Raw genomic sequence first — 23,847 nt, 5'->3', positions numbered from 1 at the left:
TCCCCTCAATATCCTATCTAGACTGTTTTTTCTCTATCTTCAGATAGGGATTAAAACAAACTACCTGTTTCTAGAAAATGATTTCACCTCAGAATCATAGAACACCATCTCAGATTGGCACTCAAACAATATCAGGACATTCTGATGTGGAGTTTTTTAATAAAAGTCCCCTCAATATCCTATATAGGAAGTTTTTTCTCTATCCCCCATATATAGACTATTTTTTCTCTATCTTCAGATAGGGATTAAAATAAACTACCTGATTCTAGAAAATGATTTCACCTCAGAATCATAGAACACCATCTCAGATTGGCACTCAAACAATATCAGGACATTATGATGTGGAGTTTTTTTATAAAAGTCCCCTCAATATCCTATATATGAAGGTTTTTCTCTATGTTCACATAGGGATAAAAAAATAACTATTTTTTTCTAGAAAATGATTTCACCTCAGAATCATAGAACACCATCTCAGATTGGCACTCAAACAATATCAGGACATTCTGATGTGGAGTTTTTTAATAAAAGTCCCCTCAATATCCTACATAGACTGTTTTTTCTCTATCTTCAGATACGGATTAAAAATAAACTACCTGTTTCTAGAAAGTGATTTCACCTCAGAATCATAGAACACCATCTCAGATTGGCACTCAAACAATATCAGGACATTATAATGTGGAGTTTTTTTAATAAAAGTCACCTCAATATCCTATATAGACATACACACATATTTACAACATTTTTGATTTGCACTCAAAAAATACTTGAATATGTTTTTAAATCACCCCCGAAATGTAATATATACAGTATACTGTTTTTATAATACACGTACACAATCTCTTGTCGCTTAATGAAAACCAACACCATTGTCATTAAACTGTCTGCATGTTTTAAAGATATTCAAAAGAGCATAGCTTGCAATTCCAGCTGTGTGCTCCTACTCGTTTCAGTTCTTTTTTTTCAATCCCAGACACTCTTCATGGAACCCCCTGTTACAACAGTCACATTGGATCTAAAGGGGAAAGGTAAAATTTCAATTAAATTATAAATATATTCAGATTATAAGATAACTTAATTAATTGTATTAATTTATCCTTCATATTCAGCCTTTACTACAGAAGCACAGACTAAAAAATGAGACAAAAATGTGAAATAATACTGAAATGTGAAAGGAAACAAAAAACTCACCCAGTGTGTAGTGGGAGGCCCAGAGCCAATTGGTTTTGCCATTGAACACATGGCACAGTTATTGGCCTCATCAAACACTAAAAAATATGTAAACAATTAAACCGATATAAGCTTAACATTTTGTAATTTGGTGCAGCAAATACGGCATTCAAATTTATAGTTATTTTAAATTATATTTAGCATGAATGTATTTATTTTTTATGAATATTCATATTAATACTAAATTTGACCCTCCAAGGAAAATTAAAAACAAAATGTTATTGATTCACCCTAATTGTCTTTGAAAACCTAACACTAAAGACATGATTTGACTTTGTACAGTCCATTGTATTATTTTAATAACAAATGTTCTTCAAAATATATTTTTGGGGTTCTGCAGAAGAAGAAAAGTCATAAAGGTCTAAAATGACAAAGTAAGTCAATCATAAAAGTATCTTTAGTTTTGAATGAACTACCCTTTTAAGATTTCTTTTGTTTTGTGTACTTTTACATTTACATTTAGGCATTTAGCAGACACTTTTATCAAAAGCTACTTACAATGCTTTATCCTATACATTTTACATAGGTATTTGCAATCCCCTCGAATTGAACTGACAACCTTGCGTTGTCAATGCAATGCTCTTACCACTGAGCTACAGGAAAGCTTTTACATTAACATTAGTTATACTTTGTCAAGAGTCCAATAATTTCTGTTAATCTCAATCTCTCCTGAAATCTGTAATTGATTTTTGCTTCTAATGGCATAATTTATATCTCCAGCCATAAGTTAATACAATCATCTGAGTAAATCATTGCAGCTGTCAAACTACTCCCCTTTTTTCAACACTCCCATTTACCTTCTCCCCTGCTTCACTTGCCTCATAGATAACTTACAGTGTAATTTATTTTACAACTACCTTTTTTTGAGAAAAAGCAATCTTTACCACTGTAATAAAGGCTTCTTGATTTTGTCCAGGTAAAGGCATGCATTCCCCTATAATCACATTTTTGATTTTTATACACTACTATTGCTTTAGGTTCAATAATAAATACAAGATATTGCACTCTACTAATGATTATAAGAACCCTTGTGTTTGTGCCAGAAGCTGTAACTTATATGTGAATTAAATTTACCAGACAACATTCAGTGCTGATAGAGATATTACTATCCAAAGTGTAGAAGAATTTACCCAAAAAGGGTCAAAACAAATTGTTTAGTCAATTATTACTCTCTCAGATTTCATGAGTTTTATTTACTGTATTTAATGTTTAATTGCCTTTGCTAATCTGGACATATTGATTAGCCCAGCCCACAACATATTGTGTTGTCCGGTATCTAATTTGCTAAAAATTTTGACATTCTTGCAATCTTTTTTATTTAAATGAACTTTACTAGACAGTAAGGATATCATAAAAGAATGATGTTTTGTCTGAAGACAACTATATTGGATATTTACTACTTCAACAATCAAGTTCAATGAAATTTTCCTCAACAAGTTACATTAAAAATACTTTAGGATACACTATTTAAAAAACAGGTGCTTCGAAAGGTCATTAGAATAACCTATTGGTTCCACAAAAATATTTCTGATTTTTTTAAAAGGTTCTTTGTGGCAAAACTAGATTCCTCAGATTACAAAAAGTAAGAAACAGATTGTTCTTGAAGAACCTTTTAACTAAATGGTTCTTTGGGATCGTTGTGAAAAACCTTTAAAGCACTTTATTTTTGTGAGTGTATTGTTGACAAAACTGCATTTTGTTATCATTGCACCATAGTACATAAAATCAATTCCTTAACAAACAGGATGATTCCAGTATCTGGGCACCCATTACTCCTCTTTCGATTGACATTTCTCTTTTGGAAGTCCAAAAGCTTATGACTGGGACGGCTGGAAAGGCCTTCATCACTTCCCTTGCAATCTAAACAAGCATCAACATTCAATTCATTAGATACCACTGCTGAAAAAACTAAAGGACACCATTCCATTGTACATTGTATAATGTAAATAAATCTTCAAGCAAAACCTATCGAAAAATAAAAAGTGCATGTAATGTAGAGACAACATCTATCAGCAAACTAACTTAAAAATAAAATTATATTTCACATATTACTCTGCATTACTTCACATACCATGGTGACAATGACGCCACAGCTACTGGAATCCTGCTGGGTTGGATGGGTCAGCACTCCTCCTTTCCATTTAATGTTCTGCCACTCTGTTTTCCCATGGCACTGTCTTCTTAGTTTTAGGTACTTGCTGAATGTGATTTGTTATGATAGTTATTGAAATTGATATTTATAACACAGAAAAAAATAGGTACATTTGATACAAATTATAAAGTATCGGGGCGTAAAGAGTGAATAATAAGCAGACAAAATTTCACATCATTTTTTAGATAAAATATAAATAAAATGTAATAATAATATGATTTGATTGGGTAATTAATTTCCCCAAAAAAATGTGTGAGCTGCAAAATCATAGACAGCCAATATTTCATAGCTTGTATTAACTGTTTGATATGTGTCAATATCAGTTTCATTAAAATATGCTAAATAATATAAAAAAAATATTCTGGATCAGCATTAAACTATCTGAATGGGTGTAGAGCAAGGTACATCAAGTATGCTGTCTTTCTGTCTTGATGACTGTCAATTATTCTGTTAAACAAAATAATAAATAAATAAATACCTGAAGTTTTTTGCAGCACAGCAGGATTCAGCTTTCTCTTTGAGGCTCTTTGATGGGTCCACCACATACACGGTATGGGTCAAAGCATTTATGAACTAAAATCAAGCATTGAAACATAATGAAAAAATTATGTGATACAAAAATTGTTTTCTTAAATATACACAGTAAGTATAAAAAAGAATAATCTACTCACCAGAAACTTCCAATGGACATTGTAAGTATTAACGAAGGAAACAATGCACTGGTATTGTCAAAGTTAATCTGTCAAAGAATATAAATATCAAATTAGTCTGCACGGTGAACCATCATTTATTATACTATTTACATATGGGAGTTATATGGAAAGCTGGCTTTTTCAATAAAAATAGTACATGAAGCTTGAAAAGTAACTGTTTTAAGCAACTCTTAATTATATTTCATATGTAGGACTTTCCTATCACCCTTTTCACATACACACAGACCAACACAACTGTTTTCTGAACTGTTGTCCAGCCAAAGCAATTACCTTTGACAAACCATGCCGCAAAATCCGTTCTTCTTCCCCAGACAGAATTACACCTGCTGTGTAGTGGTTCATTATGTACATGTTCCTTATATCTAGCTGATATGCAGCAATATGAAACAGGCCCTCAATTACCTGCGACATTGAAGATGTAGAAAACAAATTATATAATTAAACATACAATAATGTCCAAACCAACGTAACATGTACTAATAAACAGGCTAACGTCTCGGTTACGTCTGTAACCTTCGTTCCCTGATGGAGGGAACGAGACGTTGTGTTGAGAGACAGACTGGGGTTTGATTCTGAGAACCTATCATCTCCGAGATAAAACTAAAACGCCAATGGGTATTGGCAATAGCCCGCCCACACCAGTCTCCGCCCCGTACATACGGGTATAAAAGGAAGATGGCGGCGGTCATTCATCACCCTTTGTGCTGAGGAACCTTAGAGGTGCTCCTTGCAGCGGATCGGCAAAGCGTTGTGGCATGAAGACACAACGTCTCGTTCCCTCCATCAGGGAACGAAGGTTACAGACGTAACCGAGACGTTCCCCTTCAGTCGGTCTCTCGACGTTGTGTTGAGAGACAGACTGGGGATATATCTTAACACGCCACGGCGCTGAGCCGTATTACGACCTCGAGCTGAGCGACACTGACTAGGCTAGCGAGTCACAAGTGAGCGGTGCAGCGAGATGTAACCTTCCAGTGAATAGTATTGGACATACTGCGAAGCCTAAAATAGGCATTATGCGATGCCTGTACAGACAGTCACCACGGACAGGGCGTTCGCCTTGTAAGTGAGGCGCCGTCCGAAGCCGTCGCACTGGGAAAGAACACTGCTCTCCTCTTGGAGAGTATGTTACGGAGACCACATCCTGCCGTACGGGAGGTAACATGTGGAAAACTGACATGGTCTCCCGAAGGAGATCACATGCAACAAAAAAATGTTTGGCCGTAGGGCCAGTCAAGGTGGGTGTGCCACCGGAGGGGAGGTCACAGATTCGCCAACAGGGGAATCAGGAGTGAAGAAATCAACATACGGGACTACCCAAAAGGGGAGTTCCTACGTATGGGGCAATAGTCCTGGTATAGGGGTCCACCTAAGTAGGGGTGACACTGCCAGTACTGGACTTGGTTCTAACAGACCGCTCCGCCCGGTCCGTTACCAGATTGCTAGTGATGGATAGAATGCCTATACTTCACCCAACGGGGGGGAAGTAGGGAGACTACGTAGCGCACTGAACTTACCTAATAGGGAAGAAGGCGCTTTCGCAGGCGTACGCCCAGCCCAGATACCTGTCCTACATATTAGGTGTAGGACACTGGTTCCTTTCGGACGTTCTCACGAAGGTACTGGGTGTAGCCCAACCTGTAGCTACACATGTCTGCCAGAGGGGCGTTTTGGGCCGGTGTCCACGAGGAGGCCCTGCTCCGGTGGAGTAGGCTCTCACTGCGAGTGGGCATGGGTGCCCAGGGATCGGTACGCTGTGGCGCCCACAATCCAATGCGCCAGCCTCTGTCTGAGACAGCCCTCCCTGGTGCTGTCTTCTGAACAGACAAGAGCTGCTCAGAGCTAATGCTCTGTGTGCGGTCCAAGTAGAGGCGCAGTGCGCTGGACACAACACTCGGAGGTTGGGTCTTCTCTCCCGAGGGGAGCGCCTGTAGGTTCACCACCTGAACCCGGAAGGGAGTGTGGGAACCTTGGGCACGTAACCAGGCCGGTATCTCAGAAGACTACCGCCCAATTTCCAGGCACCCATGTGACACGAAGAATACTAGAGGTCCCTACCCTCTTGCAGAGGCAAGCGCCATCAAGAGCGGCCTTCATCGTAACAAGGACAAGAGGCGTCTCCGAGGGGCTCACAGGCCCAAAGGCCATGTAGGACCTGTAGGTCCTAAGAGGGTACGGAGCGCGGCCGGAGTCGCGCTCCTGAGAACCTGGTGACCAGGTAATGTTAACCAAGAAACTTACCCTCCAGGCGATTGTGATGAGCGGCCATAGCGGCTGCATACACTCTAAACGCGGAAGGGGAGAGATTACTCTCTAGTCTCTGAAAGGTCAACACTGACCGGATCAAGCAACTCCGTGGGTTCTCACTGAGGGAGAACACTAGAGCGAGGGGCACCACTTATAAGCGTGCACCCGCCAAGTGGTGGGGCTTTAGGCAGGATGTCGTCACTGCAAGCCACTCCAGGCCTCCTCGTCCCATCTGGAGGTCAGGCATGGAGATTCCAGAGGCCTGGCCTGGGGTGCCAACTGTGTCCTTCCCCTGTGAAAGGTTTCGTCAGGGGAATCGGCCAGAAGGGGCTATCAGAACTGAGAAGTCTGAGAATCAAGTCTGGTTGGGCCAGTAAGGCGCAACAACAGTACATGAAGCCACTCTTCTCCGACTTTGCACAGGCCCTGTGCAAGGAGGCTCCTGGGGGAAGCGTACTTCCGCTTGTCCCGCGGCCAGCTGTGTGCTAAGGTACCCGTCAGGGTACAAAGCGGGAAAAGGGGAATCTGGGGGCAACAGGATCTGATCCTGGCCACACCGGTCCCCTGAGAGCTGGACTGCGCGAGGATGGAGTGGCCACTCTCCGAGGCGTTTCACTGACGAGAGAGCGCAACGGCTGTCGGGTTCAGTTTGCCAAGGATAACCTGGCCCGCAGGGATAGACCATCCTGCTGACTCCATAAGAGGAGGCATCGGGCGAGTTGTGGCATCTGCTGTGGGCGTATGTCGCCACGGCAGTCGTGCTGCCCGACCCGACTAGCACGTAGTCCTGCACTAGAGGTCAAGTGCCAAGGGGACTGCCAAAAACTCTAGGCAGTAGGGAATCCGTCACTGCCCGCTACTGCTCATTGCACACTACACCCTACCCCTCAGGGAGGCGCTTGACACGCCTCGTACCTGCCCGAGTGGGCCTGCTCGGAGAAGGGTCAGATCTGACCAGGGTTTGGGGTGTGTAGACACTGAGGCGTACCTAACCCACCTGGTGCCGGTGTGCCGCCATGCCAGGAACCTGACTCTGAGGACAGTGCTGAAGTGGCTGCGTGCATCAACTCAAGCGGATTATCCGTCGAGGACGCCACGTGTCCAGGAGCCTATGAAGTGATCAGCGGGACCCGGAGTCCGGCTGACCAAATTCATCCAGATCAACACCTACTGCAGAACTCGTTTGGTGAGCATGCTGCATAAGGGCAGAGTCTAGTTCCACACCGAGATAAGAGGAGCTCCCGCTCTTTTGGGGAGAGCTTGCTCTTTCCCAGTTAACCCGTAGGCCAGAAGGTCTAGGTGCGGAAGCACAAGGTCCCATGACCGCTAGTGGAGACAGGGACCGACCTAGTACTGATACGTTCTTCCTTCAAAACGAAATAATCGCAGAAGGAAGGAGACGTAAGAGTAAGGGTCCTAGGGGTCGATTGCCACAACCAATCTTGTCTCCAAGATGCGCTTCTGTATCAGCTCGATACAGAGAGGGGCGCAGCCTCCCCCCCCCCTTAAAGGCACTGTGAAGTCCGGCCTGGAAAACATATCGGTTAGAGGGACAGGTTCGACCGCACTTCCCGCCATAGTAGCAGCCTCGGCCTGAGCACGGGAGCTTCCCCCTTAGGAGAATGCCCCGAACCTGGCGGGTGCCTGGCGAAAATGGATCACATAACCGAGATGGATCGTCCTCTAGCCCTTCGTAACGGCAGGTGCTGTACGAAACCGGAGGATGATCTGCTTCACTGTGCCAGGGAGGCTGGTTAGTGGCTGACAGAGCTGTCACTTTACACAGGGTGAGACCCCGGAGAGGTTTGACTGCTCTGCCTACTTACCTGCTTAGTAATACCGCCGGCCAACGCAACGTCACGTGGAGATTGCAGAAGGCAGCTATATCACAGGGGGAAGCCCGGAGAGAGAGTGTACTCTCCATCTCTACGGCTCTCCTGTCAGGGCCGCCCTGAGGCGGTTACCCAACAGGGTAGAGGCCTCCTCCTGCGTGGCTCCACATCTCTGACGGGCCATCCTTGGAGGGCCCAGTATCAAAGGGGCCACCGCGGGGAGGCGGGGCTGATGGAGGGCAGGCTGTGCGCAGGACCTTAGCATCCATAGATGGTCGCCACGTGGATCTCCGGGGAAGCACGGCCCTCACTTTTGCGTTGCCTCCTGAGCTCGACCGCCCAGAGGCGGGAGCTCTAAGGGGCTTCACATCAGACAGGAGCAAGCCGCGAACGGCATACTCCACGTCTAGTGATCTCAACGTGCATCTCCGCCCGGGGAAGCACGGCAGTCATCTCTGCGTTGCCACTTCTTGGGCTCGACCTCCCGAAGGCGGGAGCTCCAAGGGGCTTCGCATCTGATGAACGGAGGTAGCTATCAGATGTTATAACAGAGCACGTTGTCGGATCTTGATCCGATATGGGACGGTTACCACCGCCCATCGGGGACGAGCCAGGTGAGCGTGTTGGGGCATGAATGACCCGCGAGCCGAAGCTGGCGGAGTAACAAACACGGTAATCCCTGATCACCCCCGTCGTTCGCCAAAGCGTTCAACCTCGCCGTGGCGAAGGTCACGCACAGGGAACAGACAGGGTTGCGGCAACATTCCGGAGAACGTAGCCGCTGTGCCCGCACACCTGAGGACAAACCATACGTGCAGTATAGGCGTCGTGCCCGTCAGACCCGAAGATGGGTCTGTCATACCCAAGAACACAGCTTGCAGCATCTCATCATCACCACACATCGTTTCCGGTGCGTGGTGTAGGAACAAGACGGTGGGACCGTCTCTTGGGGAACGGTCAGACGAGGCGAGGTGCGAACGATCCGCCAGCCAATGGCTGACGAAGACGTTCACACGCTCACATCACCCTCGCCCCTCCCCGCCGCGGACGGCAGGGCCGTAGCCAATGCCGTCACGAAACGGGAAGCAGCGAGTTGGCGGCTGAGTCCCGTGGGAACACAGCCGCCCGTGACGCAACGTCTGAATCATACACCGCCCGCAGTGCGGACAGAACTGATCCACAACGGCCGCCCCAGCGTGCTGGAAACCCAACACCCGGGGCAGACGCTGTGTCCGTCCTCCCTCCTGGATGAGAGTGGAAACTGTGAGAAATATTGGTCCTGAAAAGGACCTGTTCTTTTAGATCTGCAGCTCGCTGCCGAGACGTGCAGTTGAAGTCTGCGCTCCGGAGGAGAAATCCGCCGTCGACAGGAAAGAGATCGCTCGCCGAGGGGGATCCGCCGTCTGAAGGGAGAAGTCCGCTGCTCTGCGTCATAAATCCAGCAGGAACTCGAAAAGATAAACTCGTCATATACGCCGAGAAGGTTCCGAAGAACAAAGGATGATGAATGACCGCCGCCATCTTCCTTTTATACCCGTATGTACGGGGCGGAGACTGGCGTGGGCGGGCCATTGGCCAATCCCCATTGGCGTTTTAGTTTTATCTCGGAGATGATAGGTTCTCAGAATCAAACCCCAGTCTGTCTCTCAACACAACGTCGAGAGACCGACTGAAGGGGAACCACATGTTCACTAGTAACTGTTTTTTATGAGCTCATATGATAATCATGACATGTTTTGAACAAATTTCAGCATGTATTCCTTTATTGAACTACGCAAGTATGAAAATTAAATTCCAACTTTACCTCGCCTACTAGCCATTGGTGTGGCCGAAGTGTATGGAACTCACTGTGGTGGATTACCATAGATTGTCCTTCTGTTTTTGTAGGAATTACAGAAACTACAATCTCTGTATCTCCACATTTCCACAAGGAAGAGATCTGTAGGTCATGCATGTAAACCAAACATGACACATTCTTAAACATAAGATATATTAAATAACACATTGCTATGTGTAATCTCTCCATTTGGTTAATAAATAATAAATAATTAGCCCCCTTGAGCTTCTTTCTGCATAAAATATACTTTTTTTAGTCGTTTCATTTTAGGTGTAACTGAACTTCCACATTAAGTATAACAAAAACCCTCCTTACTTGATGATGTAGGCAACCTGCATTTTCTGATCGCTCCTCAGTTCTTTCAGATATGTCCTTTTGTGGTCTTGCCTTTGCTTGCATGTCATGCTTCTTTGGTCCTGTGTGACACTTGACAACTGAAGAATGAACCTATCAGCATTGTGGGTAAAAACAGATCATATCATATGTAGTCTGATTTATTTGTTTTTTAATGTGAAGTTTAGTTGTAATATTATACACACTTTTCATCTTTCTAAACGTTTCCCCAAAAGTGTTGTTCAGACAATATGTGGTCCAAAAACTATTTTTAAACATAACTTTGTTTACACTTATTAAGAAACATAGATGTTAGGATGTATGATTTTATGTAATTGAACTATTTAAAATAATACAATAGAATATAATGTAATATACAGTAGAACAAAAACAACACATTAATGAATTTAGAATATAACATTTTTGGTTTCATGAAGGGGAATGCCTTTCTAATAGGTGTTACATATCTGACCTCTTTTCTTCTGCCGATGTTCCTTCCATTTTTCTAGCTCCACTTGGAAAGACTGTAAAAAAATAGGAGTTGGAAGCATTATTTATGATTTTGAACAGATTTACACATACATAATTGTATGTGTATAATAATATTCAATACACAAATTCATTGCCTCAAATTATCAATGCTATTTTAAGTGTACGCATTGGCCATAAATGTGTGATGGGCCATGCACTTGAAACATCCATCAAGTGTCAAAAATCAAACACTGGCCACCTGACCACGGGTCTATCCCATAATTAATGATACTACCTAAAGCAATTTGCAAACCTTTCTTTGAAAAACTCATTTTGAGTCTTCGAATTCCTTAAGCTGACCAGTGTGAATATGTTGGTAGCGAGCCACAAAACCATCTAGTCGGATGAGTCTGCCAGAGGGGAAATGGATATGTTTCAAATCCCACTGGCTCTTCTCCATAATGCCCCGTGTCTTGTTGTCTACAGTTACGAGAAGGATTAATACAGCAATCTAACAGAAAAAATATGATTAAATACATTTGAAGCAATCTCTTCAGATTTATATATATATATATACATTATATAGTTTGGATGTGGATAAAATTTTAAGGTTTTTGTTGGTGTTGCCCTTAAATCCAATTTTGCCTGTAAACCTTAAATACAACAGATTAACACACCAAACTAATTGATACTAAAATACTCAGTGTTCTTAAATAGTGTAAACTATAACAACACATACAAATGTAATAGAATATGAAAATCTCAATTTAAAACTGGTGACTTTGGTAATAGTGGAGTGTGTAACCTTGTTAACAGTAAAATGAGAAAATTGTGTTTGATTCACTGTGTGATTATATCAGGATTACCAACTCACACATGTGCAGTGAGAGACACGTTATAAAAAGCAGTTCTGGAAAAGTTGTGTCAGTCACTATACTAATGATACACAAACAATTTGTGTTTGCTGGAATCTCAACTCTCACCAATGTAAATTAAATACAACATAACTAAACTGAATATATAACTGTCTTTCTGTCAGGATTATCTCTCATATTTTCAGTGAAAGAGTAGCTGGATTTATCACTGTATTTAATATCTGCAAAACCAGTGAAGTTGTCATTAAATTGCTCTTCAAGTTTTGAGAAAACATCTTATCAAAATAAGACATGTTTAGTTTATTTGAAGTTGTTCAATTGTTTGTCTATTTATCAGTGTTGTCTATCTTTAAACCATCTTTAAATTAAATAAATATTATCAAGATTATGTGCAAGTCAGAACAATGTTTACATTTGACTTTTTAAAATACTTCTAATTGTGTTTTACTGTAGACCCCTTAAAGCATTATAACAAAACGCATAAGTTCATTTTTACTTGAACATCAATCATGGTTTTACCATAGTGTAACTGTGACATTTGTAGTTAAACCAAAAAGGGAAAACCATCAAATGTAAACATGTTTCATATGAAATAATCTCACTATGTCACATTTCCACGTCATAGATCTATAGAATAAGAGTCAGTTCTGCACACGACTGTTTAGTTTTGTATGAAGATCAAACACAAGAGCAGTGAAGAGAGATCTTGATCATAAATACTATAGATGACATGAATGTGTGTGATGATAAAACACCTCTATGTGTGTAAAACACTACAAGAATCTCAACTAGACATCAAACACTTTCAGTCTTTATAAAAGTTTCAGATAAAAACACACAAACTGATCAAATCTGCAGACTGACACAGACTTTCTGTAACAAGTCCAGACTGAAAACTGAGCAAAAGTCTTGTAGTGTATTTCAGCCTTAAAGCAGCTGAAGACCGAACTCTGATAGTTTATATCCGGTACAATACCGCCACCTTCTGCGACAATCGTGCAACAATAACTGAAGTCAGACCTTTACATTTATATTTACTTTAAAACATGTTTTCTTTATAAAACGATTTGTTGCTATTTTAAACGCCGTATGTCGCGTTATCATTTAAATGATAATAAACAAACACAGTAAATGTTTCCAAACATGAGAATCTCTTTTAGCGGAATAAGTGTGTGGCTCTTAAAAGAGCCTTTGTGTGCGGCGGATGAAAGCGGCGCTTTACTTGGAGCTGGTGTACTTGGTGACGGCTTTGGTGCCCTCGGACACGGCGTGTTTGGCGAGTTCACCGGGCAGCAGCAGACGCACGGCGGTCTGGATCTCTCTCGACGTGATGGTGGAGCGCTTGTTGTAGTGCGCGAGACGAGACGACTCACCGGCGATGCGCTCGAAGATGTCGTTGACGAAAGAGTTCATGATGCCCATCGCCTTGGAAGAGATGCCGGTGTCGGGGTGGACCTGCTTGAGCACTTTGTACACGTAGATGGCGTAACTCTCCTTCCTGGACTTTCTGCGCTTCTTTCCTCCCTTAACGGCGGTCTTGGTGACGGCCTTTTTAGAGCCCTTCTTGGGCGCGGGTTTGGCTGGTTCAGGCATGATGCTTCTTCAAAAGTTAGAAAATGCTGAATGTTGAAGAGTTTCGTCGCTGTGGTATTTATTCACTCTCACATGCAAATGTTTAGCGTAACGGAGCCTGTTGTCTGATTGCGTGTCTTCGTCGGCCGAACCCATAAAATGTGTTTATTGGTCAGCTCATAGTTTGACGGGTTGGATAGAGAGCCAATGAAAGCGTTTCCCCCCCACAGTCTCGTGTTTGAAGGTGACCCTCCCACAAGCGATTCAGTTTCCTTTGTTGGCACTTCCCGCTCTTTATCGAATTTGATTAAAAATAACCTTTATATCTGAATTAACTCTACATTATGAATGAAGTACGTCATCCTGTCATCAAAGTCACTTAAAGAGTTCGAGCAGAAAATAATTTCACCCTTTTATGATTTATTCACAAGCTTTGGGCGTGTTTACGTTTATATAGTTGATATGGAGTTTCTTCTTCTTCTTCTTCGCGAGAGAAGCGTTTAACACAACATATTAATCTCATCAGTTAATAAAGAACGAGATCTCAGAAACAGAACCGGGATAATAAAAAGGGACTTTCACAGCATATCGTTTGATATGAAATAACTTCTGAAATTAAACTCCTCGAGTGAGACAGTGGTTGGCTCTTAAAAGAGCCGTTGTGTTCAATGTTTTACTTCAGAATAAACGCGTTTAACCTCCGAAGCCGTACAGAGTGCGTCCCTGTCGTTTCAGCGCGTACACGACGTCCATGGCGGTGACGGTCTTTCTCTTGGCGTGCTCGGTGTAGGTGACGGCGTCACGGATAACGTTCTCCAGAAACACCTTCAGGACACCGCGAGTCTCCTCGTAGATCAGACCGGAGATACGTTTCACTCCGCCGCGACGGGCGAGACGACGGATGGCGGGCTTGGTGATGCCCTGGATGTTATCACGCAACACTTTACGATGACGCTTCGCGCCTCCTTTTCCGAGTCCCTTTCCGCCTTTACCTCTTCCAGACATGATGCTTAATTCAGTGAGTACAGTGCAACAATGATTAGATCCGTGAACGAAGGACTTAAACATGTGCTTATAGGACCCAGTAGAAACACGCGCATGAGGGCGGGACCAGCCACGTCATTTACACGCTTTTTCTTCGCGCTTCTGCCCTCCCAATGCTTTCAGTAAATCTCTTTATAATGTAACTTAAAAAAATCACGATGTTTAAGATTTTCTAAGAAACTAAACAATTGTGTCATCATACTTCAAAATATCTCACTTTGTGTTCAGCAGAAATATTTGTAATACTATAGTAGTGGATGATACTGAAAATTGCTAATATTAACAGAACATTGAAAATTAAGGTAAATGGTTGAATTTTTGGGTGAACTAGCGCTTTAAGCTGATTTTCAGAAAATTATAGATTAGTTAGAAATGATAGACGACCACTAGCCATAATTTGCTTCGTTTTTGTCTTCTAGCAAATTGAGTAAAAGTGTGTTTGAGGAAGAGTGTAGTTGACATGTGATCAGACGCCCCTAAGAATTTAGCGCCGACTAATGGAAGAATAAACAGACGAGATATCTGCTGATTAGAGAGACACTGATAATAATGATCATCATTAATATTGAGCAATCATGTTAAACAATAATATTCATCATTGACAACTTGCGTTACTATTTATGTTTGTGAAAAACGGTGGAAATCGTGTCGTTCAGTTGATGTGGTGGCTCTTAAAAGAGCCGTTGAGTTGTTATTTAAGCGGGACTTAAGCGCGCTCTCCGCGGATGCGGCGGGCCAGCTGAATGTCTTTGGGCATGATGGTGACCCTCTTAGCGTGGATGGCGCACAAGTTTGTGTCCTCGAACAGACCGACCAGATAAGCCTCGCTGGACTCCTGCAGAGCCATGACGGCGGAGCTCTGGAAGCGCAGATCCGTCTTGAAGTCCTGAGCGATCTCTCTCACCAGGCGCTGGAAAGGCAGTTTGCGGATGAGCAGCTCGGTGGACTTCTGGTAGCGGCGGATCTCTCTCAGAGCCACGGTTCCGGGCCTGTAACGATGAGGCTTCTTCACGCCGCCGGTGGCGGGAGCGCTCTTACGGGCGGCTTTGGTGGCGAGCTGCTTCCTGGGGGCTTTGCCACCGGTGGACTTACGAGCGGTCTGCTTGGTTCTTGCCATTGCTGCTGAATCTCCTGCGTTCCGTACAGAGTATATCTGTAGAGTCTGTGTACCTGCTTATAAAGGCTAGAAAGGGCAGCGCGTCAAGGGCACTGAGACACTGGATTGGCTGATGTGTGACGTCACATCGAGACAATGAGCCAATGGCCGCGCGATATGAGTTCAAATGAAACTGGCGGGACATTGCGTTTAAATCTCGCGTCACGGACACAAGACAAGATCATCATATAATTTCTCTTTATCTCTTTATTTAATACTCGTGTAGTATTCCTCGGATCAGACATTTGCACGTTGCTGTTTAACAAAGTTCAGATAGAAAGTTCTTCATCTACAAATCAAATTAAAATAATCCTTTACGTTAAATCACAAGCGAAGCAACTAAGTTTTTTAAGGACAGAAAAGTTCGGCTTTCCCGCGCGTTTTATTTACAGAAATCCGTTGCTACTGCTACGTACGAGTAAACAGAAGCATATCTTATACAACACTTGGGGCAGGTGTCTCACATACTGATCCGTAGAATGAGAGTTCATTTATAGCAGGTCTATGATAAAGCATTAATATAATAATTATATGGATTAAAACAGAATCCTCGTCGCTCTCTCAGTGATAATGTGGGTGGCTCTTAAAAGAGCCTTTGGTTGGTAAAGAACTGTCCCCCGTTTACTTGGTCTTAGCGGGTTTGTCGGTCTTCTTGGGCAGTAAGACCGCCTGGATGTTGGGCAACACACCGCCCTGAGCGATGGTCACGCCGCCCAGAAGTCTGTTCAACTCCTCGTCGTTACGCACGGCCAGCTGTAGATGGCGGGGAATGATCCGACTCTTCTTGTTGTCCCGAGCGGCATTTCCGGCCAACTCCAGGATCTCAGCGGTGAGATACTCGAGGACAGCGGCTAGATACACTGGAGCTCCGGCACCGACGCGATGTGCGTAATTACCTTTGCGAAGTAGCCTGTGAACACGGCCGACGGGAAACTGAAGACCCGCTCTGGATGACCTAGTCTTGGCCTTTGCTCTTGATTTGCCGCCGGTTTTACCTCTTCCACTCATTGTTGCTTAAGATATAAAATCTTCACGACTAAAGGAAGACGAAAGAAATGTGAGATGGAGATTGTGGATTTCAGCTGTTATACGTGCCTGTCGTTCGCTTATTGGTTGGAGTCTGTGAAAAGTACAAACCAATCATTGAACTTCCCTCCAAACGCCTAAGCCCGCCCATTTCTTCCCGTTTGTCTGGTTTTGTTTCAGTTTTTGGTCACGTGACCTTTCACTACATTAAATCTTATATTTGAGGTATTTTTAGACTCGTCTATTGGAAAACAACAATATGAACAAAAGCAAACATTTATACTGAAACACAACTTCAGATGTTGCGCCGATTATGAATTAAAATGCTCTGACGATCATAACTTCTGTTCTTAATTTGAACCACATTTCTCACTGCTCAGTGGTAAGAGTAAGGTTGTGGGTTCGATCCCAGATACCTTTATATGAATGTATAGGATAGTGAAACGTAAGTCGCTTTGGATGAAATCGTCAGACAAATGCGTAAATGTAAGAACACAACCATAATATCAACATATGTCTGAAACACAACTCTTTAGTGGGCTGGTGGTGGCTCTTAAAAGAGCCTTTTGTAATAGAAAGTCTGGAGAAGTAATTTACTTCTTTTTCGGGGCGGCCCTTTTAGGCTTCGCTGCTTTGGGCTTTGTCGTCTTGGGTTTTGCAGCCTTGACCTTCTTGGGGCTTTTAGCGGCTTTCTTCGGACTCTTGGCTGCTTTCTTGGGGGCCGCTGGCTTCTTCGCCTTCTTGGGGCTCTTCGTTGCCTTTTTAGCGGCGGTGGCGGCAGGTTTCTTGACCTTCTTGGGAGATTTCTTGGCGGCGGTCTTCTTCGCCGCTGCGGTCTTCGGCTTCTTTGCAGCAGCGGCGGGCTTCTTCACTGCGGGCTTCTTTGCTTTAGGAGCGGCTTTCTTCGCTGGCTTCTTAGTCTCGACTTGTTTTTTGTTGAGTTTGAAAGATCCTGAAGCTCCGGTTCCTTTAGTCTGGACCAGCGTGCCTTTAGTCACGAGGCTCTTGATGGCGAGCTTGACGCGGGAGTTGTTCTTCTCCACATCGTATCCGCCGGCGGTGAGAGCTTTCTTCAGGGCGGCCAGAGACACACCGTTTCTCTCCTTGGAGGCCGTCACGGCTTTAACGATGAGATCACTCGCGCCTGGACCCGCTGTCTTGGGTTTGGCTGCAGATTTCTTCTTGGGCGCTTTCGCCGGCGGGGCTGCTGGAGCTGGAGCGGTTTCTGCCATTTCTCTGTTCAGATCTGTACTGTCACACTACAGTTGATCAATAATGCGGCGCTGCGCTCTTAAACACTACATGAGAACCATATAGACTCAGCTCGACCTGTCAGTGCCTCTGTGAGCCGCAAACTCTTGTGTTTTCTCCTGCGACATTTTAAGTAAATATCAGAGTTTTAAAATCATTTGACGGAGTAAAACCAGCGTGAACACAGAGCAGAGATCCAGAGCTTTATTCAGACACTAAACTACACGACAGTAAAGGGTTTATTATTTCACTGTTACATTAAAAACACGACCAGCATCGATCTCTGGAGAAAAGCTGCGCATGAATTTCATGTGATTTGTTTGTGTAAACATTGATGAAACATTAAACATGTTTTCTGTTTATTTAACATACATGTAATAAATGACTTGAGTTAAGTTAATGTCATTCAGGGACTTGTAAAGTGTTGCACACAGAAGTTGTTTTGATCAGATTGAAACACACGAACACTCTCGAGGTATTTGTGTGAATGACACAACGCTGTTTGTGTTACTGATGTGTAAATGTGTTATATTCAGACTGACGAAACGATAGAACGGATAATAAATATGGATTAAACATAATAAAAACTAAACCTTTTTAGCCAGTATTGACATGAAACCGCTCATATATCGAATGATCTAAATTTTTGTGTGTGTGTGTGTGTGTTTTCTAGAGATGGAAAAATTACTGTTTGTGTTGTATTTATCTATTTCTTTTTTTCTTACAGACAAGTAATCTAATTGCAGTCAGTCTTGGGTTCTGATTGATTGAAACGTTAAAACAGTTATTATTGTAATTTTATTTAGTGTTTTATCTTCTGTAAATTCTGTTTTTTGTTTTTTTTTGCAGACATATTGAACACAAGTACTCTTAACTTTAAATTATGAGTCTGTCTGTAAAAGAAAACTGTGAATCGGTCCTGTCTTGATGTCTTTGGCATACAGTCATGGCCAAAATTGTTGACACCCCTGACATTTTTCCAGAAAATCAAGTATTTCTCACAGAAAACTATTACATTAACACATGTTTATTCCCATTGTGTGTATAGGAACAAAACAAAAAAAAGGAGGGAAAAAAGCGAATTTGACAAATGTCACACAAAACTACAAAAATGTGCTGGACAAAATTATTGGCACCCTTAACTTAATGTGTTTGCACACCCTTTGGAACAAATAACTGAAATCAATCGCTTCCTATAACCATCAATAAACTTCTTACACCTATCATCTGGTATTTTGGACCACTCTTCCTTTGCAAACCGCTTCTGGTCTCTCATATTGGAAGGGCGCGTTTTCCCAACAGCAATTTTAAGATCTCTCCACAGGTGTTCAATAGGATTTAGATCTGGACTCTTTGCTGGCCACGTCAAAAAGCACCCAGAAATGGATGGCAACAAAGCGCTGGAGAGTTCTGAAGTATGTTTGGGGTCATTGTCCAGCTGGAAGACCCACGATCTCGGACGCAAACCCAGCTTTCTGACACTGAGCCCCACATTGCGACCCAAAATCCTTTGGTAATCCTCAGATTTCATGCACAAAACAACCCCAAAACATCTTTGAACCACCATATTTGACTGTAGGAACTGTGTTATTTTCTTTGTAGGCCTCATTCCGTTTTCTGTAAATAGTAGAATGACGTGCTTTACCAAAAAGCTTTATCTTGGTCTCATCTGTCCACAAGACGAATTTCCCAGAAGGCTTTGGCTTACTCAAGTACATTTTGTCAAACTGTAGTCTTGCTTTTTTTATGTCTCCGTGTCAGCAGTGGGGTCCTCCTGGGTCTCCTGCCATAGCGTTTCATTTCATGTAAATGTTGACGGATAGTTCGCGCTGACACTGATGCACCCTGAGCTTGCAGGACAGATTTAATTTCTTTGAAACTTGTTTGGGGCTGCTTATCCACCATCCGGACTATCCTGCGTTGCAACCTTTCATCAATTTTTCTCTTCCGTCCACGTCCAGGGAGATTAGCAACAGTGCCATGGGTTGCAAACTTCTTGATAATGTTGCACACTGTGGACAAAGGAACATCTAGATCTCTGGAGATGGACTTGTAACCTTGAGATTGTTGATATGTTTCCACAATTTTGTTTCTCAAGTCCTCAGACAGTTCACTTCTCCTCTTTCTGCTGTCCATGCTTAGTGTGGCACACACAGACACACAATGCCATGACCAAGTCAACTTCTCCCCATTTTGTCTGCTTTCAGGTGTGATTTTTTTTATTGCCCACACCTGTGACTTGCCCCAGGTGAATTTAAAGGAGCATCACATGCTTGAAACAATCTTATTTATCCACTATTTTGAAAGGGTTTTGTGTGACATTGTCAAATTTGCTTTTCCCTCCTTTTTTTTTGCTTTGTTCCAATACACACTAAGGGAATAAACATGTGTATAGTTAAACATGTGTTAATGCAATACCTTTATGTGGGAAATACTTGATTTTCTGGAAAAAATTCAGGGGTGTCAACAATTTTGGCCATGACTGTAAACTGACTTGTTTTAAAGATTAATCTTTTATTAATTAAACTGCTTTATTCAGTCACTATACTGTCACAATCTGAATCTGAAGGTGCTTAAATGTCTGAAATTATACATAGACAGGAAATGTGCTAATTTAAATGTCTTCATTGTCAACTAATATATTTGTATATATATATAAAAAGGTTTTTGAAATGGATGACTTTGACTAAATAATGAAATAGAGCAACCAATAAAAGCTCAGATGAAAAGTGTTGTTTAAAAAGCATCTTATAGAAACCTCAAGTAGTTGATGATAAAATAAATTTCTGCAAATTTCATGCAAATAATGATTGAGGATGTATATAACAGGTTTATAGCAGATAAATAATATTTTTTATTTTATTGTTTAGATTTTTTCAGTCACAACCTGGTCCACAGTGGCCTTTTTCTAAATGTGGAAAAAAATACAAATGAATGATGAATTAAGTGTTTGAGGTGTTGGCAGATGAGATGTGTTTTCAGATGATTCTTAAAGACAGACACAGAATCTGATGATCTTGAATTAGCGGTCAGATCATTACACACATGTGGAACAGATCCACAGAAGATGAGTGAGAGAGATTTTTGACCTTTTTGTGATCACATCACAAGACGTGGTTCATGTGCAGAGCGCAGGGATCTGACGGGTACATAAGTCTGTATGAGCGAGTGAAGATATGGAGCTGCAGAACCAGTGGTGGTCTTGCAGGCCGAGAGCAGAGCTTTGAGTTTGATGAGAGCGACTACAGGAGTCAATGTAACCGAATGAAGAGAGGAGTGATGTGTGACATTAGATTGAATTTCCTCTTTAGTGTGTGTTGATAAGAAAATAATGTAGTGCAATTTCTTTATTGTCATGACAAATATTGTACATTTAAATTTTTAAAGAACACAACTAATATTACCATATTCAATTAACTTCACATCCTTGAGATTGCAGAAGTGTAAACATGTGACAGAGTTAATTAAACTTTAAATGATAATCAGGAAATACTTTCCTGTATGAGAAGAAGAGATGTAACATAAAGTGATTATTCACCCCAAAAATTAATAGTCTGTTATCATTTACTCAACCACAGGTTGTTTGTCCAGTTTAAATATCTTTGTTCTTATGAACATGAAGGAAGAGATTTGGAAGAATGTCGCTAACCAAACAGATTTCATCCCCTATGACTCCCATTGTATTTATTTGATGTCCTATGGCAGCAAATGGGGGATGAGATCTGTTTGGATACTCAAATTCTTCCAAAAAGCATTCTTTGTGTTTAGCTTAGTGTTAGTTTTGGAACAATCTGATGGTAAGTAAATAAAGACAGATTTGTTTAATTTTGGATGAACTATCACTTTAAGTTTGTTCATTATATCAAAACTGTTGTGCGTCACACAGCATCTGTGAGGAGATGAGAAAGAGGGGGTTGGGCTTTGAGTTTGGAGGGAAGTTGAGTGATTGGTTTAAAAGTATTACCGACTCCGACCAATAGTCGACAGAGAGACGGGTAGAAATTTTGAGAACTGCAGCGCAGAGGCTTCATCTTTCTTTCTCACAGAGTAAGTAAACTACCACAGCTGAAGAAAATGAGCGGCAGAGGCAAAACCGGCGGCAAAGCGAGAGCTAAGGCCAAGACTCGCTCCTCTAGAGCAGGACTTCAGTTCCCCGTGGGCCGCGTCCACAGACTCCTCCGTAAAGGCAACTATGCGCATCGTGTGGGTGCTGGTGCCCCAGTGTATCTGGCCGCCGTGCTCGAGTACCTGACCGCTGAGATCCTCGAGTTGGCCGGAAACGCTGCTCGTGACAACAAGAAGACTCGCATCATCCCCCGTCACCTGCAGCTGGCGGTGCGCAACGACGAGGAGCTGAACAAGCTTTTGGGCAGAGTGACCATCGCTCAGGGCGGCGTTCTGCCCAACATCCAGGCCGTGCTGTTGCCAAAGAAGACCGAGAAGCCCGCCAAGACCAAGTAAACGGGCGACAGTTCGTTTCAAACCAAAGGCTCTTTTAAGAGCCACACACTTCTCCGATAAAAGAACGATGTGATTCCTGTGTCTCCCTGCCGGTTAATTACAAACTAAATGTGCACATTCTGCTTTCAATTCATAAACCTGTATTTGATATTAATATTACTGCTCTTGAGAGTTTACTTGTACTCGTTTACACTTATCACGTTGTTTTATCTGAAGCGACTAATCAAATGTTCAGTCAAACAGCTGAAGAATATTTGTAGTCTCGAGTAATGTATAACCGGCTCTCGTAAATAGAAGTTGAGCGCTTGTGTCAGTAAATGTGTTCATGCTGAACTCATGATGCGATGTGTAGAAATATTATGTTAAGGTGCAAATTTCTAAAATAAAGATAAACTTAAAAGTCACGCTTATTTGTAGATTATGTTGTACTCGTCTAGATTAGAAGAGCATGGCGCTAACAACGCCGAGGTCATGGGTTCGACCCCAGGGGATTAACCACACTTAGAAAAAAATGTAAAAGATAATGTGATGTAACTTAAGTCACTTTTGATAAAATCATCTGCCAAATACATAAATGTATATTTACTGATTTACTGAAGACTTTGGAGGGCGGAGCTGTGACGAAAATAAAAAAACATGACCCTCTTTTCACTATTGTGTTTCTACAAGGTCCTGTAGGTACGTACAATATGCCTCTGCAGTTCCCTGTTCATTACAACGTTCGAAGTTTTACTCTGACTGACTAGACTGATCCTTCATGACTTCGCTGCTAGATTTTTTATTTGCTCTTTCAGAGGTGTGTGGAGGATTTACGGCCACTTTACCCTCATTGGCTAGTGAGTTTTTGATTGACTGAAGACAGTGCAGTGATTAGAGACAGATCTGCATGCAGTTTTCTGTTTTGTTTTTTTATGTAGTGCTTGTACTTAAATCACTTTCTTATTTAGTTAGTATTAGCAGGGTTAATAATGTAACGGAGGCAAGCTAGTGAAGAGCTTTGCAGTATGTAAACCTCACTCCCCGGCCTCAAGGACGCTCTAGCGACAGATGCTAGAGACTGCGGTCTTTAACCTCCTCGCTAGAGCGCCCGACTCCCATGCAGGACCAAACCGGTTCGAGGCCCGCTGAGAGCGGTGCGGAGCGTTCCGGTTACACTAACTCTAACGCAGGGTGGGACACACACTTTCAGGCTCTTCCCTCTGTGACAACAAGCCAACGTTGAGTAAATACAGAATTGTTTACTTTCATTTTTACTGGCACAAAAATAACTCCAAACATATTCATCCTCTGTTTTCCAAACAAGCAAATATCTTCTTCAATATTGCTGGTGTTGCTGAACATGTGTCTGTCGCCTGCTTCAACATCGTCCCTGATGTGGCATTTATATAGCGCATTATTGTGTATTGCTGTACACCGAAAGCGCTTTAAAATCACATGAGGGGGGGTCTCTCCTCAACCAGCACCAGTGTACCAGATAGTCTTGTATAACTTTAACATCCTGTCTTGATAATGTCTGCCCTCTCACATCTAGGCCTGCACGTATAACACCCTCTTGCCCCTGTCTGTCTGAGACTATCTCACCATCAGATCAAGCTAAGGGCTGCGGAGAGGAAGTGGTGCAAGTCTAGAGATCCTGTTGACCTCATTAAG

At 42.6% G+C, this 23,847-nt stretch overlaps 5 protein-coding genes and 2 long non-coding RNA genes across 8 annotated transcripts in view; 1 reads left to right on the top strand and 6 right to left on the bottom strand.

The window, feature by feature from the left end:
* Nucleotides 1-3,333: 3,333 nt before the first annotated feature.
* On the bottom strand, nucleotides 3,334-4,120 carry LOC130421453 (uncharacterized). The gene is made up of 3 exons (XR_008906815.1): nucleotides 4,051-4,120; nucleotides 3,858-3,952; nucleotides 3,334-3,425 (listed from the first exon to the last, which is right to left on the bottom strand). It is a non-coding gene; the product is annotated as an uncharacterized LOC130421453 (long non-coding RNA).
* Nucleotides 4,121-9,980: 5,860 nt separating this feature from the next.
* On the bottom strand, nucleotides 9,981-11,258 carry LOC130421452 (uncharacterized). The gene is made up of 4 exons (XR_008906814.1): nucleotides 11,126-11,258; nucleotides 10,814-10,865; nucleotides 10,324-10,455; nucleotides 9,981-10,110 (listed from the first exon to the last, which is right to left on the bottom strand). It is a non-coding gene; the product is annotated as an uncharacterized LOC130421452 (long non-coding RNA).
* A 1,659-nt stretch (nucleotides 11,259-12,917) lies between these two features.
* Nucleotides 12,918-13,284, bottom strand: LOC130421446 (histone H2B-like; the record flags this gene model as incomplete). The annotated part of the gene is made up of 1 exon (XM_056749325.1): nucleotides 12,918-13,284. A coding segment is annotated over exon 1 (363 nt), but the record flags the coding sequence as incomplete, so codon positions are not given.
* Nucleotides 13,285-13,952: 668 nt separating this feature from the next.
* The window catches only part of LOC130420701 (uncharacterized), a 254,668-nt gene continuing 244,773 nt past the window's right edge, over nucleotides 13,953-23,847 (bottom strand). Inside the window, exons 3-4 of the mRNA XM_056748192.1 lie at nucleotides 15,092-15,425; nucleotides 13,953-14,268 (exon numbers count right to left, since the gene is read on the bottom strand). Of these exons, the coding sequence (XP_056604170.1) occupies nucleotides 13,953-14,268; nucleotides 15,092-15,425 (650 nt within the window). The remainder of the gene's footprint in view (nucleotides 14,269-15,091; nucleotides 15,426-23,847) is intronic.
* LOC130420768 (histone H2A-like) lies at nucleotides 16,081-16,467 on the bottom strand. The gene has a single exon (XM_056748282.1). It carries the CDS (start codon nucleotides 16,465-16,467, stop codon nucleotides 16,081-16,083), a length of 387 nt encoding a protein of 128 aa, XP_056604260.1.
* On the bottom strand, nucleotides 17,079-17,773 carry LOC130420720 (histone H1-like). 2 transcript variants are annotated; one of them, XM_056748229.1, is made up of 2 exons: nucleotides 17,340-17,773; nucleotides 17,079-17,291 (listed from the first exon to the last, which is right to left on the bottom strand). In XM_056748229.1, the coding sequence occupies exons 1-2, from the start codon at nucleotides 17,715-17,717 to the stop codon at nucleotides 17,079-17,081; spliced, it is 591 nt and encodes a 196-aa protein (XP_056604207.1). In that variant the 5' UTR covers nucleotides 17,718-17,773. The 2 variants fall into 2 exon arrangements, with proteins under 2 accessions (XP_056604207.1, XP_056604206.1); XM_056748228.1 differs by having other exon boundaries at nucleotides 17,079-17,773.
* Nucleotides 21,811-22,197, top strand: LOC130420754 (histone H2A-like). Its single transcript, XM_056748267.1, has one exon. The coding sequence runs from the start codon at nucleotides 21,811-21,813 to the stop codon at nucleotides 22,195-22,197; it is 387 nt and encodes a 128-aa protein (XP_056604245.1).

The sequence above is a fragment of the Triplophysa dalaica genome, chromosome 5 (assembly GCF_015846415.1).
Source record: "Triplophysa dalaica isolate WHDGS20190420 chromosome 5, ASM1584641v1, whole genome shotgun sequence".
NCBI classification, from domain to species: Eukaryota; Metazoa; Chordata; class Actinopteri; order Cypriniformes; family Nemacheilidae; genus Triplophysa; species Triplophysa dalaica.
Note: the sequence above shows the minus strand (reverse complement) of the source record. Positions and strands in the feature narration are given on the sequence as shown.